A 15968-nucleotide genomic window follows, 5' to 3' on the forward strand; every position below is an offset into this window, starting at 1 on the left:
CTGTGGAAAATTCTGAAAGAGATGGGAATACCAGGCCACCTGACCTGCCTCTTGAGAAACCTATATGCAGGTCAGGAAGCAACAGTTAGAACTGGACATGGAACAACAGACTGGTTCCAAATAGGAAAAGGAGTACGTCAAGGCTGTATATTGTCACCCTGCTTATTTAACGTATATGCAGAGTACATCATGAGAAACCCTGGACTGGAAGAAACACAAGCTGGAATCAAGATTGCCAGGAGAAATATCAATAACCTCAATCTCACATTAGGTCAAATAATATTAAAGTAGTGATCAGAGTAAATAATATTTGAAGATATCTGTGAAAAATGAAATGCAGCATGAATTATAATTCCTATTAGTGATAATATCAAGGGTACTACAAATAGCACTACACTATCACTCTACATTCATTTAAAAATACATTTATTTATTTGGCTGAGCCAGGTCTTAGTTGTGGCATGCAGGATCTTTATCTAGTTGTGGTGCTTGGACTCTGGAGAGTGCAGGTTCAGTAGTTGTGGTGGTGGGCTTAGTTCCTCTGCGCATGTGAGATCTTAGTTTTCCAACCAGTGATCAAATCCATGTCCCCTGGATTGCAAGGCAGAGTCTTAACCACTGGACCACCAGGGCAGTCCCTCACTTTACATTCGTAATGATAGGAAACACTAAGTTTCAGTTAAAGGTCATTGAGAATAAAGAAGGGATTTTTTTATTTTCCTCATCCAGGTTCATGGTACTGATTTCTACTGATGGATACCTGGAGCTCTGGTTAGGACCCCTGAACTGGAGTTTTTATAGGCCTAGGAAAGTGACATTCAAATCATCCAGCCTCACACTGAACACTAATATATGCTTCATAACAACTCGAAGGAACAAGATGGTTTAACTTCTCTCACTTGTCCAAGAGTCTGGTTAGGGAACTATTCAAGGGTCCAGACTGAACTTCCCTATTCTCAGGTAATATCAGTAAGAGATGCCTTAATAAGAACTCAGAGTCCAGGAGAGCTCACCAAACTCACCAGAATACAATGACCTGAAACAGTGATGATCACATTTCCTTGGCCTGAGTCGTTTGGTACCATTCATCAATTCCTTTCATTCTTTTGACAGCCACACAGCTTGATATCATGAGCAGATGTTGTTTGTCAGACTGGACTCAGATTTGTGCAGAATTTAGGTATGGAAATAATGTTGTAGTTGCCCTCAAGGAAATTAATATTTTCTGGGATGAAAATTAGATTATCAGAGATTAGACTAAGATGGCACATATCCTTTCCTGCCCTCAATTTCCTAAAGTAACGGAAAACATAGCTTTGAGAAATTGTAAATCTCCCACTTTTTCTCTACTAGAAAGAGCAATATTTGGAAGAAAAAAAATGGTGGTGAATGGCAAGAGCAGTGTGTAACTTGGGACTAGAGAGTCTATGAAGGCAAGATGGTGCTGTTCTCTGGTTTTGATTCTGGAGATGGAGGAGTTTGTCACATTAATATTGATAATTATATTATCAATTATATCAATTAGCTATATTATTAACAGCCTTTTATTGACACAGAACTTTTCATGTGTTCAAGTTTCTTACACATTTATTTTCTAATTTAAATCTTTTCACCTCACAACAGTAGAGAACGCCCTGCCTAAAGGAATGCAGAGAAGAGACACAAAGCCTGTTCTTGGTCCCCAAGATTAGAACCACTGCATTCTTTCCCTTGGGCTGGGAGAATACCTTGCACACTTTTGGAAGGATTAGGTACATAAATCACAGACAACCTAGTTAGTGGTTTTAAATTTGTGTGTATCATCTGAAGGAGCCTGTTAAATATGCTTTCTGGGGACCCAGTCCTGAAATTTGGATTCAGCAAGTCTGGAGTGACGTAAGTCTGCATTTTTAACAAGTGCTCCATGTCCACTTGTGTCTTGTGCTTTAGGCATGTGACTGAAATTTGGAAAATCGGCCTGAACTTTCCTTTTAGGGTCACACTTACTAGGTTGAGATAATTTGTCTCTAATTACTATCCTGCTCAGGGGAGTTCAAGCCTGGGCTACACTATTCGAAAACAAAGGTCAGAGCAAGAACAAGATCACCTAGGAAAAAACAACGAGGAAACTTGATTAATACAGATTAATAACCGCACAGGCTCCAAGACTGAAGAAGCCAGGCACATACACACCATCTCCTATGCATTGTGTGGTGTTCATTAACGTCTTTAGTGTCGGACATACGATTGTTCAGTGAGAATGGATGAAAAGAATAACAAATACGAGGACACAAAAACATTAAGATATATTCTCCAGTATTGTTTTCAACTTGCTATTAAATTTAGGTCACCGTTTGATAGAAATGAAACCTCATATTCGCCTTTAATGTTATTTTCAAGTTTCAACATAAATACGGTGAATGAAAGTAAAGCAATAGACAAAGCAGCTCTCTGCCGCATCAGTGGGTACCGGAAGAGGTGAGCCCAAGAGGATGCCAGCGGAGGAAAACCATCAGGTTAGCTGTTTTGGTTGGAGGAAATAAGGATACCGCCCAACATCCCTGCCGGGCCGGAAACAGGGGCCCTGGGCCGCTCCAGCTTCCGGCGTCACTTCTCCGCGACTTCCTGCGAATGACATGGCTGCCCTCAGCCGTGTCCGCTGGCTGACCCGAGTGAGGCCCGGGACACGCAACGGCAGGCGGGAGGGCGGCGGGTTTGTACCGGGCTCACAGAAGTATTCGGGGCCTGAGGCGCCCAGATCCGACTTAAAAGGCTTGTGTGTCTGTTGCAGGCACTGGTCGCCGCTCCGAATCCCGGAGCATGGAGGAGCCTGTGTACCTCAACCGTGGCGCAAGCCTCCTCGCGGACCCAGGTAAGCGCAGGCCCGGCTCCAGTCTCGCTCAGTCCCCTGACATCTCCTTTCCTGGTCATGCCCTCCACCCCGCCCCAGAACCCCTTTCCTCGCCCCAGCTCTAGCTCTGCTGCCCCTGCTCGCAGGGCGAGGACGTGAGGGTGGAGGGCGCCTTTCCCGTGACTATGCTGCCAGGAGACGGCGTGGGGCCTGAGCTGATGCACGCTGTCAAGGAGGTGTTCAAGGTGAGTGCCCTGGGGCGTGACAGGGACGATTGCTTAAGTTGCAAAGGATTTACTCGATTCTGATCCTGTGATGTTTGGCACCTGTTCTTGAAGGCTGCCTCTGTCCCAGTGGAGTTCCAGGAGCATCACCTGAGCGAGGTGCAGAATATGGCATCTGAGGAGAAGCTGGAGCAGGTGCTGAGTTCCATGAAGGAGAACAAAGTGGCCATCATTGGTATGTGTGCCGAATAAATGCACATTAAGCTTCCCTCAGCACACACTAATACATTAACTCTTCTGAGTTCTCACCACTGATTGGTGACCATTAGTGGGAACCCAGTTGGAAACCCAGGAGCTAAGAGATCATGTGCCTCATGCTCTATGCAAGAAGGCTTTATGAATTTGTAGTCTGTCATGGGGCTACGTCGTGAGTCCTGGTGCTCAGTCCCGTCAGACTCTTTGCTTGGACTGTAGCTCGCCAGGCTCTTCTGTCCATGGAATTTTCCAGGCAAGAATATTGGAATGGGTTGCCATTTCCTTCTCTAGGGAAGTGGTCATCAAGTCTTGTTAATTGTGTCTTCAGAAATGCCATTTCTAGCTGCCTCTTTTCTGTCTTTCCTTCTGCTTTCCTGCAGTAACTGCCTCATTAGACTTTCTGGCTTTCAGTTCTGCCCCTACAGTCCATCCTGTACAGCTCTTCTCTTGGAAAGACCACCATGACTTTGCCAGTCCCAGCCCTAGGGTAGGAAAGTAAGTTCGTTATGAGTTTTTCTGCCTCAGCTTTTCTGCCTTTGTTTATGCAACATGTGTTCTGTTCTTTGGTCACTCCAGGCTGTGTTAGTTTCCAAATAATGTGTATTGTCTTGACTTTTGCTGTTCCTTCTGCCCACAGTATTCTCCTTTTGGTTCCTCCTGTCAGAATCTTCCTTACTCACTGTATTAGTTTCTGAATGCTGCCACACATTACTATAAACTTGGTGGCTTAAAATAATAGAAATTTTATTCTTTCCCAGTTCTGGAGGCCAGAATCCCAAAATTAAGGTGTTGGCAGAGCTTCGCCTAAAGACTTGAGAAGAATCTTCCCTAGCCTCTTCCAGCTTCTCTGGTGGCTCCTGGTAGCTACTGACATTCCTCAGTGTTTCTTGACTTGCAGACGTGTCACTTCAGTCTCTGCCTCTGTCTTGATATGGTTTTCTCCACTCTGTGTCTGTGTATCTGTTTCTCCTTCTTTTCTTGTAAAGGACTTGTTACTGGGTTTAGAACCTACAAGGATCCAGTGTGAATCCATCTCAAGATCCTTTACTTATTATCTCTGCAGACACTGTCTTAACAAATAAAGTCATATTTACAGGTTCTGGGAGTTAAAACATGGACATATCATTTTGGGGATCACTATTTAACCTGGTACACTCACTCAGACTAAGGTCTGGCTGAAGTGCCAGATGTTCTATGATACTTCCTGGTACCACCAGATCCCTCTGTGCATCCCTTTCTTCTCTGCGCTCCTGTGCACGTTGGTAATACCTCTCCCACGGTATTTATCATGTCCTTCCTATGACTTTCTTCCCCCAGTGCATTGTTTGCCCTTGAAGACAGGAGTTTGTGTTGTTTTTTGGTTGGTATTCCTAGTGCCTGACACATGATATGTGTTGGTTGAAAAGATGTCACATATGTAGACACAGAAACATCAAGAAAGGTCACAGATCTAAGTTGTTTCTCAACCTATTTAATCCAGGCCCTTTGAGAACATGAGAAAATTTTTTTCTGTTCTCCTCTTAGGTTATTTTGAAGTTTCAACATATATCTGGTGACTAGAAATGAAACAGTGGATACAATGTTTCTGGTTTTAACTACATTATTCTCCTTTGCCCCTTGCCTCCAAAGGCATTTAAGGGTCACTTATTTGGAAGTGTGAGGTGGGAGTGTGGGTTGCATTATGTCACTGAGGGGACACCACTCCGAGTTTCCTTGAACTTGGCCTGTGCTTGATTCTCCCCCCACAACCTCTACTTTGTTTATGCAGGAAAGATCCACACCCCAATGGAGTATAAAGGGGAGCTAGCCTCCTATGATATGCGGCTGAGGTAGGTGATGGGAGGCTATTGGTGAGGGGGTACTGGGGCACCAGGCACAGTGTTTATGGCTCTGCCCTATCCCCAGGCGGAAGTTGGACTTGTTTGCCAATGTGGTCCATGTGAAGTCACTTCCTGGGTACAAGACTCGACACAACAATCTAGATTTGGTGATTATTCGAGAGCAGACAGAAGGGGAGTACAGTTCTCTGGAACACGAGGTGAGATCCTAGAAACTGTGGGGAGCAGGGGTGAAGAGGGGAGAGAGGCTTAGCTCCTTCTTCCCTTCTTTCCAGTGTCACCCAGCTGCTTCTCTCTTATGCAGAGTGCGAGGGGTGTGATTGAGTGCTTGAAGATTGTCACTCGAACCAAATCACAGCGGATTGCAAAGTTCGCCTTTGACTATGCCACTAAGAAGGGGCGGGCAAGGTCACGGCTGTCCACAAGGCCAATATCATGTGAGGGACATAACTTTGCATGGGGTAGGGTCCTGGGAAGGTAGCCCCCAGCACTCTCCCAGCTGAATCTGTTCCCTTTGGCCCATGAACAGGAAACTGGGGGATGGGTTGTTCCTGCAGTGCTGTGAGGAAGTTGCTGAACTGTATCCCAAGATCAAGTTTGAGAAAATGATCATAGACAACTGCTGCATGCAGGTAAGGCCCTCCCAGTGTCTCTGTTCTCAGTGAGAAGCAAGGCAAGGAGTTGGATTTATGTCTCTTCTCCATGCCCCCAGCTGGTGCAGAATCCTTACCAGTTTGACGTGCTGGTGATGCCCAATCTCTATGGGAACATTATTGACAATCTGGCTGCTGGCCTGGTTGGGGGAGCTGGTGTGGTCCCTGGTGAGAGCTACAGTGCAGAGTACGCAGTGTTTGAGACGGTGAGTGAGGTCATCTCCTCCCTCAGCCCTCTTGTGTGCCCTTCATCTGACCTCATATCCCCGATAGCTCTCCACCAGTGCATTCCCCTGGCCTGCTCATGACCGTGGCCTGCTCTTGTCCCCCCACCCCTTGCATCTTCTCAGTGTTCCTCGCCTGACCTTTCATGTAATACCCTTTCCTGGCCTCAGATTCTGCAGAATGTCTGCTGCTAGTGACTCTGGCCTGCTCATCTGTCCACAGGGTGCCCGGCATCCATTTGCCCAGGCAGTGGGCAGGAATATAGCCAACCCCACAGCCATGCTGCTGTCAGCTTCCAACATGCTGCGGCATCTCAAGTAGGTCACTGCCAGGCTAGGATGGTGGCTGGGTGGTTTGGGAAGCATGGGTGGGGAAATCAGGAAGATGACGTGGGGGTAATTTAGTTTCTGTCCACATTGGCAGTCTCGAGCATCACTCCAACATGATTGCAGAGGCAGTGAAGAAGGTGATTAAAGTTGGCAAGGTAAGTTTAGAAAGGCTGTGGGGTTTAGGGTCTTGGGCACTAATTTCTGGGAACCTGAGTTGGGGCCTCCTTTCCCTCCAGGTCCCCAGAGCTTCTGCTCTTCCCCCAATCCTGTCAGGGCTGTCTCATTCTCTTGATCATGTTTGCCTCTTAGTTTCCCATCTGCTATTTCCTCTTTCATCCACTGGCAGAACTTGTAGCTTCCTATCTAGCGTGGGGGGAGATGGAGCAGCAGAGGGAGATAGCTGACAGGATGAGGCACCACTTTCTCCACACCTGGAAGCCTATCCTTATCTGCCACCCCTGCAGTTAGGTATCTTCCTTCTGTCTGACTTGCATTTCCCATCTCACTCATGCTGAGCTTAACCTGCTGAGGCTGCAGCAGAGCATGAATCGTGGCTCTGGCCCTCAGAAGACAGGAGCGCACAGGTTTGTGCTTTTCCAAACCTGGCTGCCTCCTTGCATCTCTGCTGCATCGCATCTTGTTTTCCTGGCCTTGTCACCCTCTTTGGATTCCATTTCCATCACATTGCCCTGCCCCTCACCTTCATGGGCTCTCTTCTCTTCTTCACCACGGTTATTGCCGGTGGTGGCTGTAGGTACGGACTCGAGACATGGGCGGCTACAGCACCACAACCGACTTCATCAAGTCTGTCATCGGCCACCTGCACCCCTATGGGGGCTAGAGCCCTTTATTCCCTCCAACCTCACAAGGACCATACACCTCCCTTCAGTACTGTGGACCAGAGAAGAGCCCTATACTTCTAGACCATAATTACCTTCTGGGCAGAGCCTAGGTTGTTGGGAGCTGGCTTCCTTAGGGAACAGTTAGGTGGTGGGGGGTTAGGGATGGGGCCCAGGCCACAGAGATGATAACAATTCTCCCCTACAGGTTCGAACTTCTGACATGGGTGGTTATGCCACCTGCCAAGACTTCACTGAGGCTGTCATTGGTGCCCTGTCCAACCCATAGGTCCCACCCACACCCATGTTAAGATGTCCAATAAAACATGGTATGACTCTTTGTGAATTTGTTTTTATTTTTATTGGGCTCTAGGGAATGGGATGGGGAATACCTGTGTTAAGTTATGCCCCACTAGGGTCCATTCTAACTTTCCTGGGATAGCTTTCGGAGCTTTTTCTTTTTCTTGGAGCCGCTGCTCTTACTGGCAGCAGCCTCTTCAGGTCCGCTGCTGAGTGGCTCCTCCTTGGGAGACAATTTCCGCTTTTTCTTGGGGACCCTCTTGTTTTCTGACTCATCAGGGTCAGTAACTGGTTCCTCTTTGGGAAAAGATTTCTTCCTCTTGGGAAGACTTCCAGTACCAGCTGTCTCTTCAAGATCACTACTAACTAGCTCTTCCTTGGAAAAAGATTTCTTTTTCTTGGGTTTGGAAAAAGACACAGAAGGGTCTTCCATTCCATTCTCCTGAAGAACCTCCTGGGGCTTTTGCTTTTTCTTCTTTTTGGGTCTTTCACTTGTCTCCTGATGGCAGAAAGGGAAAAATGGGCATGAAGTGTCATCCAGCTGTTAAGTACTCAAGGAAGAAAGACTAGTGAAAATGGCATTAAAACTGCTCACTGTTTCTGGGATGATTTTTAATGGAATGGCTCTAGCTTTGGAAATCCATGTCAAAAAAAGGTAGAACACACAAATATCCTTAGGTAATTTACAGAAGAACCTCACCATGCTGGTCACAAAAAAGAATCATGATGCCAAGTTCCAGAGGGGACCCTGAAACACTGGCACTGCTGACACTCCTAGGGAGAATGATTCTACCATAGCAGCACATTGGAGTCCTCCCTGTTCCCCATTCCCAGTATGAGCTGCTATCATCTCTAGATACATCTGAGAATAAGCAGAGCAGTTTGCACTACCCCTGATTAAGAACTTCTGGAAGGCAGCAGAGGCAGAACACACTTGCCCAGGGAATGAACAGGTGTTGCTACAAACCAGCTCTCTGGGCTCTTGAATGAGTTCTCTCAGCACCTATCTCCTTCCTATAGAATCAAGAGGTAGACTTCAAGACTTCAATTCAATCCATAAGCATGTACTCTAGACCCTGACTTGAGATGCTATATTTTCTGTTCTGCTGTTTTCTGTCCTACAACCTAAGATCTTTACCTAGGGCTGAGGGCTGACAGTTTACTACTGACCTCACACTCCTCCGGGGCACTGCTATTTTCTGAAGAAGCCAGGGCAATCGCAGCCAGCCTTTTCTTTTCCTTCTTCAAGCGTTTCTTCTCCTGTTTCTCGAGCTTCCTAGTAATCTCAGCAGCCGCTTCCTCTGCCTGGCCAAAGAAAGATGCTGAAAATGCTTGAAGACTTCTGGTTCCCTAGGTCTCTCTCATGGTTTTGTTGGATCAGGCTCATTAAATCAGTTTTTTTGCCTCCACACTACATGGTCAGGGTAAGACAGTTCATCACCTCCAACAGCCAGCTCTTATTCTACCCCACCTGACCTGACCCAAACTGACCTGAACCATTGCCTCCTTCATGACATCCAGATTCTTTCGGGGAATCTCTCCAGTCTCATAGAAGGACAGCCGCTCCTCAACTTGTTCTCGAAGCTTCTCCCCAAAAACACTGGTGGGCACCTCTGGATGTGTTTATATAAGTAAATAAAGCACATCAGCCCCCAGAAGGACAAACTACTAGTTCAACCTCCAGTATTCCATCTACCCTCAGCTTTACTCAGACCCAAAGTATCAACACTCACTAGGTGAACTGCTGTTGACGAAAAATACTGCCATCATTGTAGAAGCTGCTAGGGTAGTCAGCCTCCCCACCCTCCCAACTGCCCACTCCCCCACCCATACCAGAGAAGCAATCGATTCGTGAGGCAATACTGCATTTGTTTGCCAGGTATCGGGAGATGCGACCTTTGTTCTTGGCAGCTGCTCGGCCAATGAAGGTAGAGTGGAAAATGAGTCCGTATTTTGGGGTGTTACCCCTTGTCTTCAAGGCTCTGGGAGAAGAATATTCAGCGGAGACTTTTAAGATCAGAAACTTCAACGGTGTTAGCTAAGGCAGTGCCTCCCTTCCCTTTCCCCGCAGTTTCCAGAGTGAGCCTCAGGCCAGGTTGGGTTGCTACCCCACCTCATGCCAACCCACCGCTCCCAGAGGCAGAGGGAAGGCATCCAATGTCGCTGACCTGGAAACTTGGTCCCTTTGCTGGGCCCAGGGAATCACTCAGACACCAGGACTGGCCATCACCCCCATAGCAGAGGCCTGTATAGGTCAGGGAGCCCTGGTCAACCATCACTGTGATCCCCAAACAAGCAAGTGGGCACCAGAAGTGGCACCTGAGTGTGAGCAGGTGCCCTCACTGGTACCTGAACAGGGCCTTTTCAGCCCCAAGGATCTGCACTGTGGATGCTGGATACTTGGCCAGATTGGTGAGACTGCCAGCGTGAGCAATGAGACGTGCACCTACCTAGAGAAAGAGTCAAGGAGTCAATGAAGCTGGAATTGCCAACGTACCAATTGTATAACTTGCTTCAACCTCCTTCCCCATCAAGTTCAACTGGGGAAGATATGATAGGTCACGAAATACAACAACAATATGACGAATATACATGGTAATCCCATAATCCCCCATCTTTTGGTTTCCCATGACGCACCGCTTCCCCAATCAGGGCAGACAGGCTGGGGGCTACTTGGCTCATCTTGGATCGCAAGTAAGTGTGTAGACTTTGGCGGTACTCTGACAAAGACACCACACGACTGGAGAAGCTCTCGATGTTTATCAAGTCAATGGCTGATATGTCCATGCCTAAAGAATGTCAAGTGTGAATGCAGAAGCCCAATATTTAGAGCCCCATACCTTATTTTCACTGCTAGGCTCTGTACTGACCCATGGAAGACCGTGAGGCATCCAGAATAGCCTTAGCCTTGGCTGCATCCATTGTCAGCTCCTCCAGCTTCTCCAACTTTTCTTCATTAAGCTCCTTCCGGTTTCCAATGAACTGAGCAAGGCGGCAGTACGTAGCATTGTCATTGATGATCTTTACCAGCTCAGGAAAGTGATACCCATACCACTCCCTGCAAAGAACCACAATCACTCCCTGGCCCAGCTGCCATGCCTCAAAGCTACACTCAGCCCTCTCCATATCTACTTTATGCCTGGAGGAAATGGGAACAAATCAGATCCAAAAACCTCCATGTCTCCCCATTCACAATGCAGACCAGGTAAAGGGCCTGCCTGGGCTGAGGTGTATATGGGGTGGGTTTACTCTGCCTCCTCTTTCTATACAGTCAGTGTAAGAACACAGCCTGTGGTAAGCATCAGGAGGCCCAGCTCTACCAGTCCTGATTTTAGGATTCAAAATTAGCTAACCCACAGACCCAAGACCTTGTTTCTCAGGTTACCCCTGCACTTTACCTGACACGCATGGAGAAGGTATTGATATCCTTGTCCAGCTGGTCCAGGAGGCTAATAGACTGGATAATCATGTTGTCCACTCGGTTCACATTAAACTTAACTTTCGCACGAGAATAGCTGTGTCCCAGCCCCAGTTGGGCTTTACAAGCAGACAAATCGGTCAGACCTTTCACCAGGTTGTGGAAGTGCAGACGAACTCCTAGAAGAGGGTGAGACTGTGAGTAAGGAAAGGCTCTGAGCTAGTTCCTGCACACACAGGCACCAGACAAGCAGGAGGGCTTCTAAAAAGCAACCTGCTAGGTTTCCAGAACCACCCCCACCCCCAGATTTCAAAACTGTCTCACCTCGAAGGATCTCGGCTATGACACCTCCAGTCTGGCAGTTGTACCCTAACTCCTCTTGTATAGCCGCACCTATCTTGGGGTCCCCAACTCCCAGAAGTACTTTCTTCTTTTTGGGTGGCAGGTGAGTCTCCAAGAGCAGGCGGAGGTCCTCATGAACAACACCTCAAGGCAAAGAACAGAGCTCCCACTAACATGCTGAAGGATGTTTAAATCGTAAAAAAGCAACTACTGATTAGTGAGACTGATCTTACATTGGTCTTGCAGAGCATGCTAAGATGGCCTGTGCCTACAGACCTCCTCTTACTCAGAGGCTTTGCTCAGAGACATGGAGACATCAGTGATTAAACTCACTCAGGGGATTGACAGACTCAAGTCATCACTGCAAAGCCAGCATCAACCATAGGAGAACAGAACTCAGGCCCAATAACGTAAATGTAAAATATATTACTGAAAGCTTGAAACACACCCTGGAGCACAATGGATGTATTTAGTACCAGATCTGCCTTCTGGGACTAAAACTCTTTCTCCAGGCTTTTGGCATCAAAATTGCCCTTTGCAATCAACTGAACAAACTAGCAGAGAACCACATTTGATTGGATCTACCATTATACCAGCCCCTCAACCCCAGCCTGATTTCACTTAAAAATCATTTATTACTACAGTGCCCACAAGAAATAAAGCCTACATCCTAGGTTGTTAAAGGGTTAACAGTAGCAAGAACTACATCTCGGCTCATCTCCCTACAATATTTAGTGGCCAACTCACTCACCTTCAGACACAGCGTTGGCATTTTCCAAGGCAACTTGGGACGAGGAAAAGGGACAAAAGGCCACAAGACGAACGATGTTGTGGAATTTGCCCAGGTTCAGCACGCACTCCTCCACCTGGGGGGAGAAAGATGAGTGATTTTCTTCCCTTCCTCTTGCCTCTAGGGCGCAGTAAAGCAGCAGCAGCTCTAGGACCTGAACGCACTTTTAGGACCAACCGAACACTAAACATGGACAGATCATGGGTCCTAAATCCAGGTTCCGCTTAATCGGTACGGGGTGGAGTCTGGGAAGCTTACTTTTTAATGCTTCTAACGCAATTCTAATCACGAATGCAGGTAAAGACCCCCTGCTTTGGAACTGTCGGGCCCAGCGCACCTCCCAACGCGCGGCGGGCCACGTGGGAGCGCGCGGTGCATGCTGGGGCACGCGCGGCCCGAGGGGCTGCGGAGCCTCCGGCTAGCCCACCATGTCCACCCACCTGCGGCAGCAGAAGGCTGATCTCCTCCACCTCCTTCAGCGCCAGAAGCGCGTAGCCGACCGCGTGCTCGAAAAGCACGTGCAGCAGCACCTGAAAAGGGAGCCGGAACGCCAGAGTAAGCGCCTATCTCACGTTTGCCTAGCCCCGTCCCCGGGGAAGGCCCTGGTCCCGGCCCACGCTCCAGCCCAAACCCAGGCCTAAACCACGGCCTCCACCTGGCCCGCAACCTACAACCACTCCTCACCATGGCGCTCGCTCCTGGTCCGGCTCGCACTGCGGCGAGCGCGCTGTGGCGCGCGGAACCGGGCTCCGGAGGCCACGCCCCCGCCTCGTCTGCCAATCAGGGGCCGGGGACGGTACCTTCTGTCGGGAGGGGTCGGCCGGGGTGGTACGGCCCGCAGGCGGGAATGGGGCGCGAGCGCCGGCAAGTCTTCCTTTTCCGATCTGTGCTGCGGCGTGGTTGCTTGGTACGCGCCGGCGGGAACGGGCCCTGCAGGCTGCAAAACGGTTTGGAAAGGCGCTTTTCTGGCTAACTGTCCATTCACTCTTGTTTTCATCCTGTAAATTACAGGCAGCAGAGCTTGGTGGGATCCGGGCTGGAGGCCCCCGCACTTTTCGCGGCGACACTTCAGAGCAAAAACTGTTGCGGAGCCCAGTCTCCGCAGCGTTAGGCATCTCAGGACCTAGGCCCGCCCCCGCCCCCAGGATACCAGGATCCCCTGCTTCCCCACCCAGCAATAGGGGTCTACCTCTCCTGGGCCAGGGTTCTGCGCGGGCTTTCCTCATCACTGGGGCGGAAGCTGGGCCTGGGGCGCGCTGGCGCGGACTTTGAAGTCGTGATTCCCATTGCCTGACTTCGTGCTTTTCAGTTATATTTTATTTTTAAAAATAAGGGCTTCAGGCGCTGAAGTAGGAAAGAAAGATGATCCTATCTTTTTTCGGTTCGGTTTATTGTTCCCTGCTTCGGCAGAACCTTTCTTTTGCGGGGCCACGTGTCACTCGCCCTGGGGCACTTCCCAACTTCTTAGTACCCCGTTAGTTCCGGAGCTGCTGTCGTGTCCTCTGGGCAGCTTTAAGGCACTCAGGAGACTGTTTCGAAATTATTGATAGTTTTGTTTAATAATGTCTGAGTTACAAGTCCAAAACCTGGTTACCCCAAAATGGTATATATATGTTGGTAAATTTAAAAATAAATCATCTTAAGGGGATTTTTACAACTTAAATTCCCACAACTAGCGTGCATTTATAAATTCAAGGTATTTTCTTAAGCCGGTTCAGTTATTTGACAAGATTCGAGTATTGAGCTCTTAAAATCTGGATTAAATTTAATAGATTAAATTTTAATCATAAATCTTAAAATCTCATAGTCTTAATATTGCTTACAAATGTGCTTACATTTTGTTGCCTGTATCCACTTAGAATCATGAGTTCAGACTCCATCTCATGTTTTTAAAATGGAATTGGATTAGTTACTCCATCTCATGTTTTAAAATGGAATTGCAAAATTAATCTGTTACATGAGAATGTTAACGCATTATAAATGCCAAATTAAATAGAAGTTTCTAAAATGTACTGGAAAATATTACTGCTATGACTGATTTACTTGATTTACTTGATTACTTCTATACTTAATCCTAAATATTCCTGGGGTTACAGGTGCTTGTCTGCTAAAGTAGGGAATTTCAGAGGAGAGGTTGGAATCCATTAATCGGTTTGCAGAATTAATTTAGACATTCTTGGCCAGCATTAAAAAAGTAGGATAAAAAATAAGGAAATAATAGTCCATCACATAGAGTAAGGAGTATTGATTTGTTAAAATTTTTGTTTTAAACATGTATATATACATATGTGTAAATATACATATATACATGTATATACAAATATATACATATATATACACCATATATATGTTATGTATATGCACATTTCTGTGGATTATGTACTAAAAGCCTGAGAGTCACTGAGTTGAAAGTTTACCTCATGGCTTTAGATAGATTTGAGTCCTCTGGTTATAAAGGAACTGTGTTAAAGCAGTTTGCTAACTTAGAGGGGTAGCTGAAGAAAAGTGCACTTCAACTGTACTGCTAAGTCACTTCAGTCGTGTCCGACTCTGTGCAACCCCATAGACGGCAGCCCAACAGGCTCCTCTGTCCCTGGGATTCTCCAGGCAAGAACACTGGATTGGGTTGCCATTTCCTTCTCCAATGCATGAAAGTGAAAAGTGAAAGTGAAGTCGCTCAGTTGTGTCCAACTCTTAGTGACCCCATGGACTGTAGCCAACCAGGCTCCTCCGTCCATGGGATTTTCCAGGCAAGAGTATTGGAGTAGGGTGCCATTGCCTTCTGCGAACACTCCTTTATCTCCCTCTCTTTGCTAAATTATCTCCCCTTGTGCTTCATAATCCTGACCTCCATGGGCATCTTTGCAGTATGTGATGTCAAAGAGGATATCTCCTTTGCCTTTGAGCTGTTTGTTAAATTCACTGAATTTGGGGATAATTTTTTAAGTAGCAGTAAATATGAATCAGAGTCAGCAAACCTGGGTTCAGATCTGAGCTCTGCTGCTTACAACATGACCTTAAGTTAATCACCCAACTTTCCTAAGCTTTTTTTTTTTTTTTTTCAGAATGAAGATGGAGGATTCATTCATCCCTCAACATACATTTTACTGAACATAGGCCAGGTGTGACACAGGTGTGGTACCTGGCATGTAGTAGGAACTCAATGAATATTGGTGGGCTTTTTTTTTAAATCTCTTTTATCAGTGAATAGTGATAATTTTTTATCACATTATTTCATTTTACCTATTCTCAGTTGAGTCCCAGTTCTCCCATCACTTCTCATAGAATCTATTAAAACCCCAATCTTTATAAACCCAACTACTCTGATTCATTTCTAACATTAACTTACACACATAGACAGAGCACTTCTAAAACTAAGTTTAGTTTCACATGGTAAAACAGTTACGCATTCTGTTTTTCAACTTCCAGTGGCAGTAGATAGACGGTTTACTGGTTAAATGTTGTTGAAACCTGAAAATATGTTCAATATATATATAAACCTGCCAGTTTATATACTGAACATATTTTATATACTGAACATATATACTGCTCCTCCATCCATGGGATTTTCCAGGCAAAAGTACTGGAGTGGGTTGCCATTTCCTTCTCCAGAGGATCTTCCCAACCCAGGGATCAAACCCAGGTCTCCTGCATTGTAAGCAGATGCTTCACCGTCTGAGCCACCACGGAAGATAGCTAACCTGCCAGTTATTGGTATCTCGGTTGTTTTTTTATTTAAATAGGGTTGCTAAGAATCTTTCAGGTTTCCTCTGTCTTCTTCAGGTCTTTTCAAAATGGCAGTGGGATTTGTGGGAGCACTCTCATACCCTAGTTGCAGGGGAAGAGGGGGGATTTCTCAGTTCTCTGTGCTTAGGATCTGGTGCTGTGTCTTGGGACACCATCAATCCCTGCTATAAAATGGCTG

At 46.9% G+C, this 15968-nt stretch overlaps 2 protein-coding genes and 5 non-coding genes across 7 annotated transcripts; 1 reads left to right on the top strand and 6 right to left on the bottom strand.

The window, feature by feature from the left end:
• Positions 1-2573: 2573 nt before the first annotated feature.
• On the top strand, positions 2574-7533 carry IDH3B (isocitrate dehydrogenase (NAD(+)) 3 non-catalytic subunit beta). The gene is given in 13 exon segments (XM_005893932.2): positions 2574-2651; positions 2771-2851; positions 2977-3075; positions 3169-3289; positions 5078-5138; positions 5215-5347; positions 5452-5545; positions 5548-5584; positions 5677-5779; positions 5860-6006; positions 6248-6342; positions 6449-6509; positions 7109-7533. Coding segments are annotated over 13 exon segments (1155 nt in total). The 5' UTR covers positions 2574-2615; the 3' UTR covers positions 7196-7533.
• On the bottom strand, positions 7530-12789 carry NOP56 (NOP56 ribonucleoprotein). Its single transcript, XM_005893931.2, has 12 exons — positions 12728-12789; positions 12484-12573; positions 12005-12119; positions 11236-11397; positions 10892-11090; positions 10364-10551; positions 10131-10282; positions 9843-9943; positions 9327-9475; positions 8985-9106; positions 8664-8798; positions 7530-7992 (listed from the first exon to the last, which is right to left on the bottom strand). Exons 1-12 carry the CDS (start codon positions 12728-12730, stop codon positions 7618-7620), a joined length of 1791 nt encoding a protein of 596 aa, XP_005893993.2. The 5' UTR covers positions 12731-12789; the 3' UTR covers positions 7530-7617.
• LOC138990620 (small nucleolar RNA SNORD57) lies at positions 8868-8939 on the bottom strand. The gene has a single exon (XR_011466741.1). It is a non-coding gene; the product is annotated as a small nucleolar RNA SNORD57 (small nucleolar RNA).
• On the bottom strand, positions 9198-9268 carry LOC138990621 (small nucleolar RNA SNORD56). The gene has a single exon (XR_011466742.1). It is a non-coding gene; the product is annotated as a small nucleolar RNA SNORD56 (small nucleolar RNA).
• LOC138990572 (small nucleolar RNA SNORD86) lies at positions 9694-9779 on the bottom strand. The gene has a single exon (XR_011466702.1). It is a non-coding gene; the product is annotated as a small nucleolar RNA SNORD86 (small nucleolar RNA).
• On the bottom strand, positions 10669-10804 carry LOC138990561 (small nucleolar RNA SNORA51). The gene has a single exon (XR_011466692.1). It is a non-coding gene; the product is annotated as a small nucleolar RNA SNORA51 (small nucleolar RNA).
• On the bottom strand, positions 11549-11620 carry LOC138990576 (small nucleolar RNA SNORD110). The gene has a single exon (XR_011466705.1). It is a non-coding gene; the product is annotated as a small nucleolar RNA SNORD110 (small nucleolar RNA).
• Positions 12790-15968: the final 3179 nt, after the last annotated feature.

The sequence above is a fragment of the Bos mutus genome, chromosome 13, assembly GCF_027580195.1.
Source record: "Bos mutus isolate GX-2022 chromosome 13, NWIPB_WYAK_1.1, whole genome shotgun sequence".
NCBI classification, from domain to species: domain Eukaryota; kingdom Metazoa; phylum Chordata; class Mammalia; order Artiodactyla; family Bovidae; genus Bos; species Bos mutus.

What these genes read in the sequence shown, in the direction of transcription:
- NOP56 (XM_005893931.2), bottom strand. An exon ending in TGCCTCACGGTCTTCCATGG is followed by an intron (nt 10,283 to 10,363) that starts GTCAGTACAGAG and finishes GACATTCTTTAG; the next exon opens with GCATGGACATATCAGCCATT. An exon ending in GCTGAAAAGGCCCTGTTCAG is followed by an intron (nt 9,476 to 9,842) that starts GTACCAGTGAGG and finishes TTCTTCTCCCAG; the next exon opens with AGCCTTGAAGACAAGGGGTA.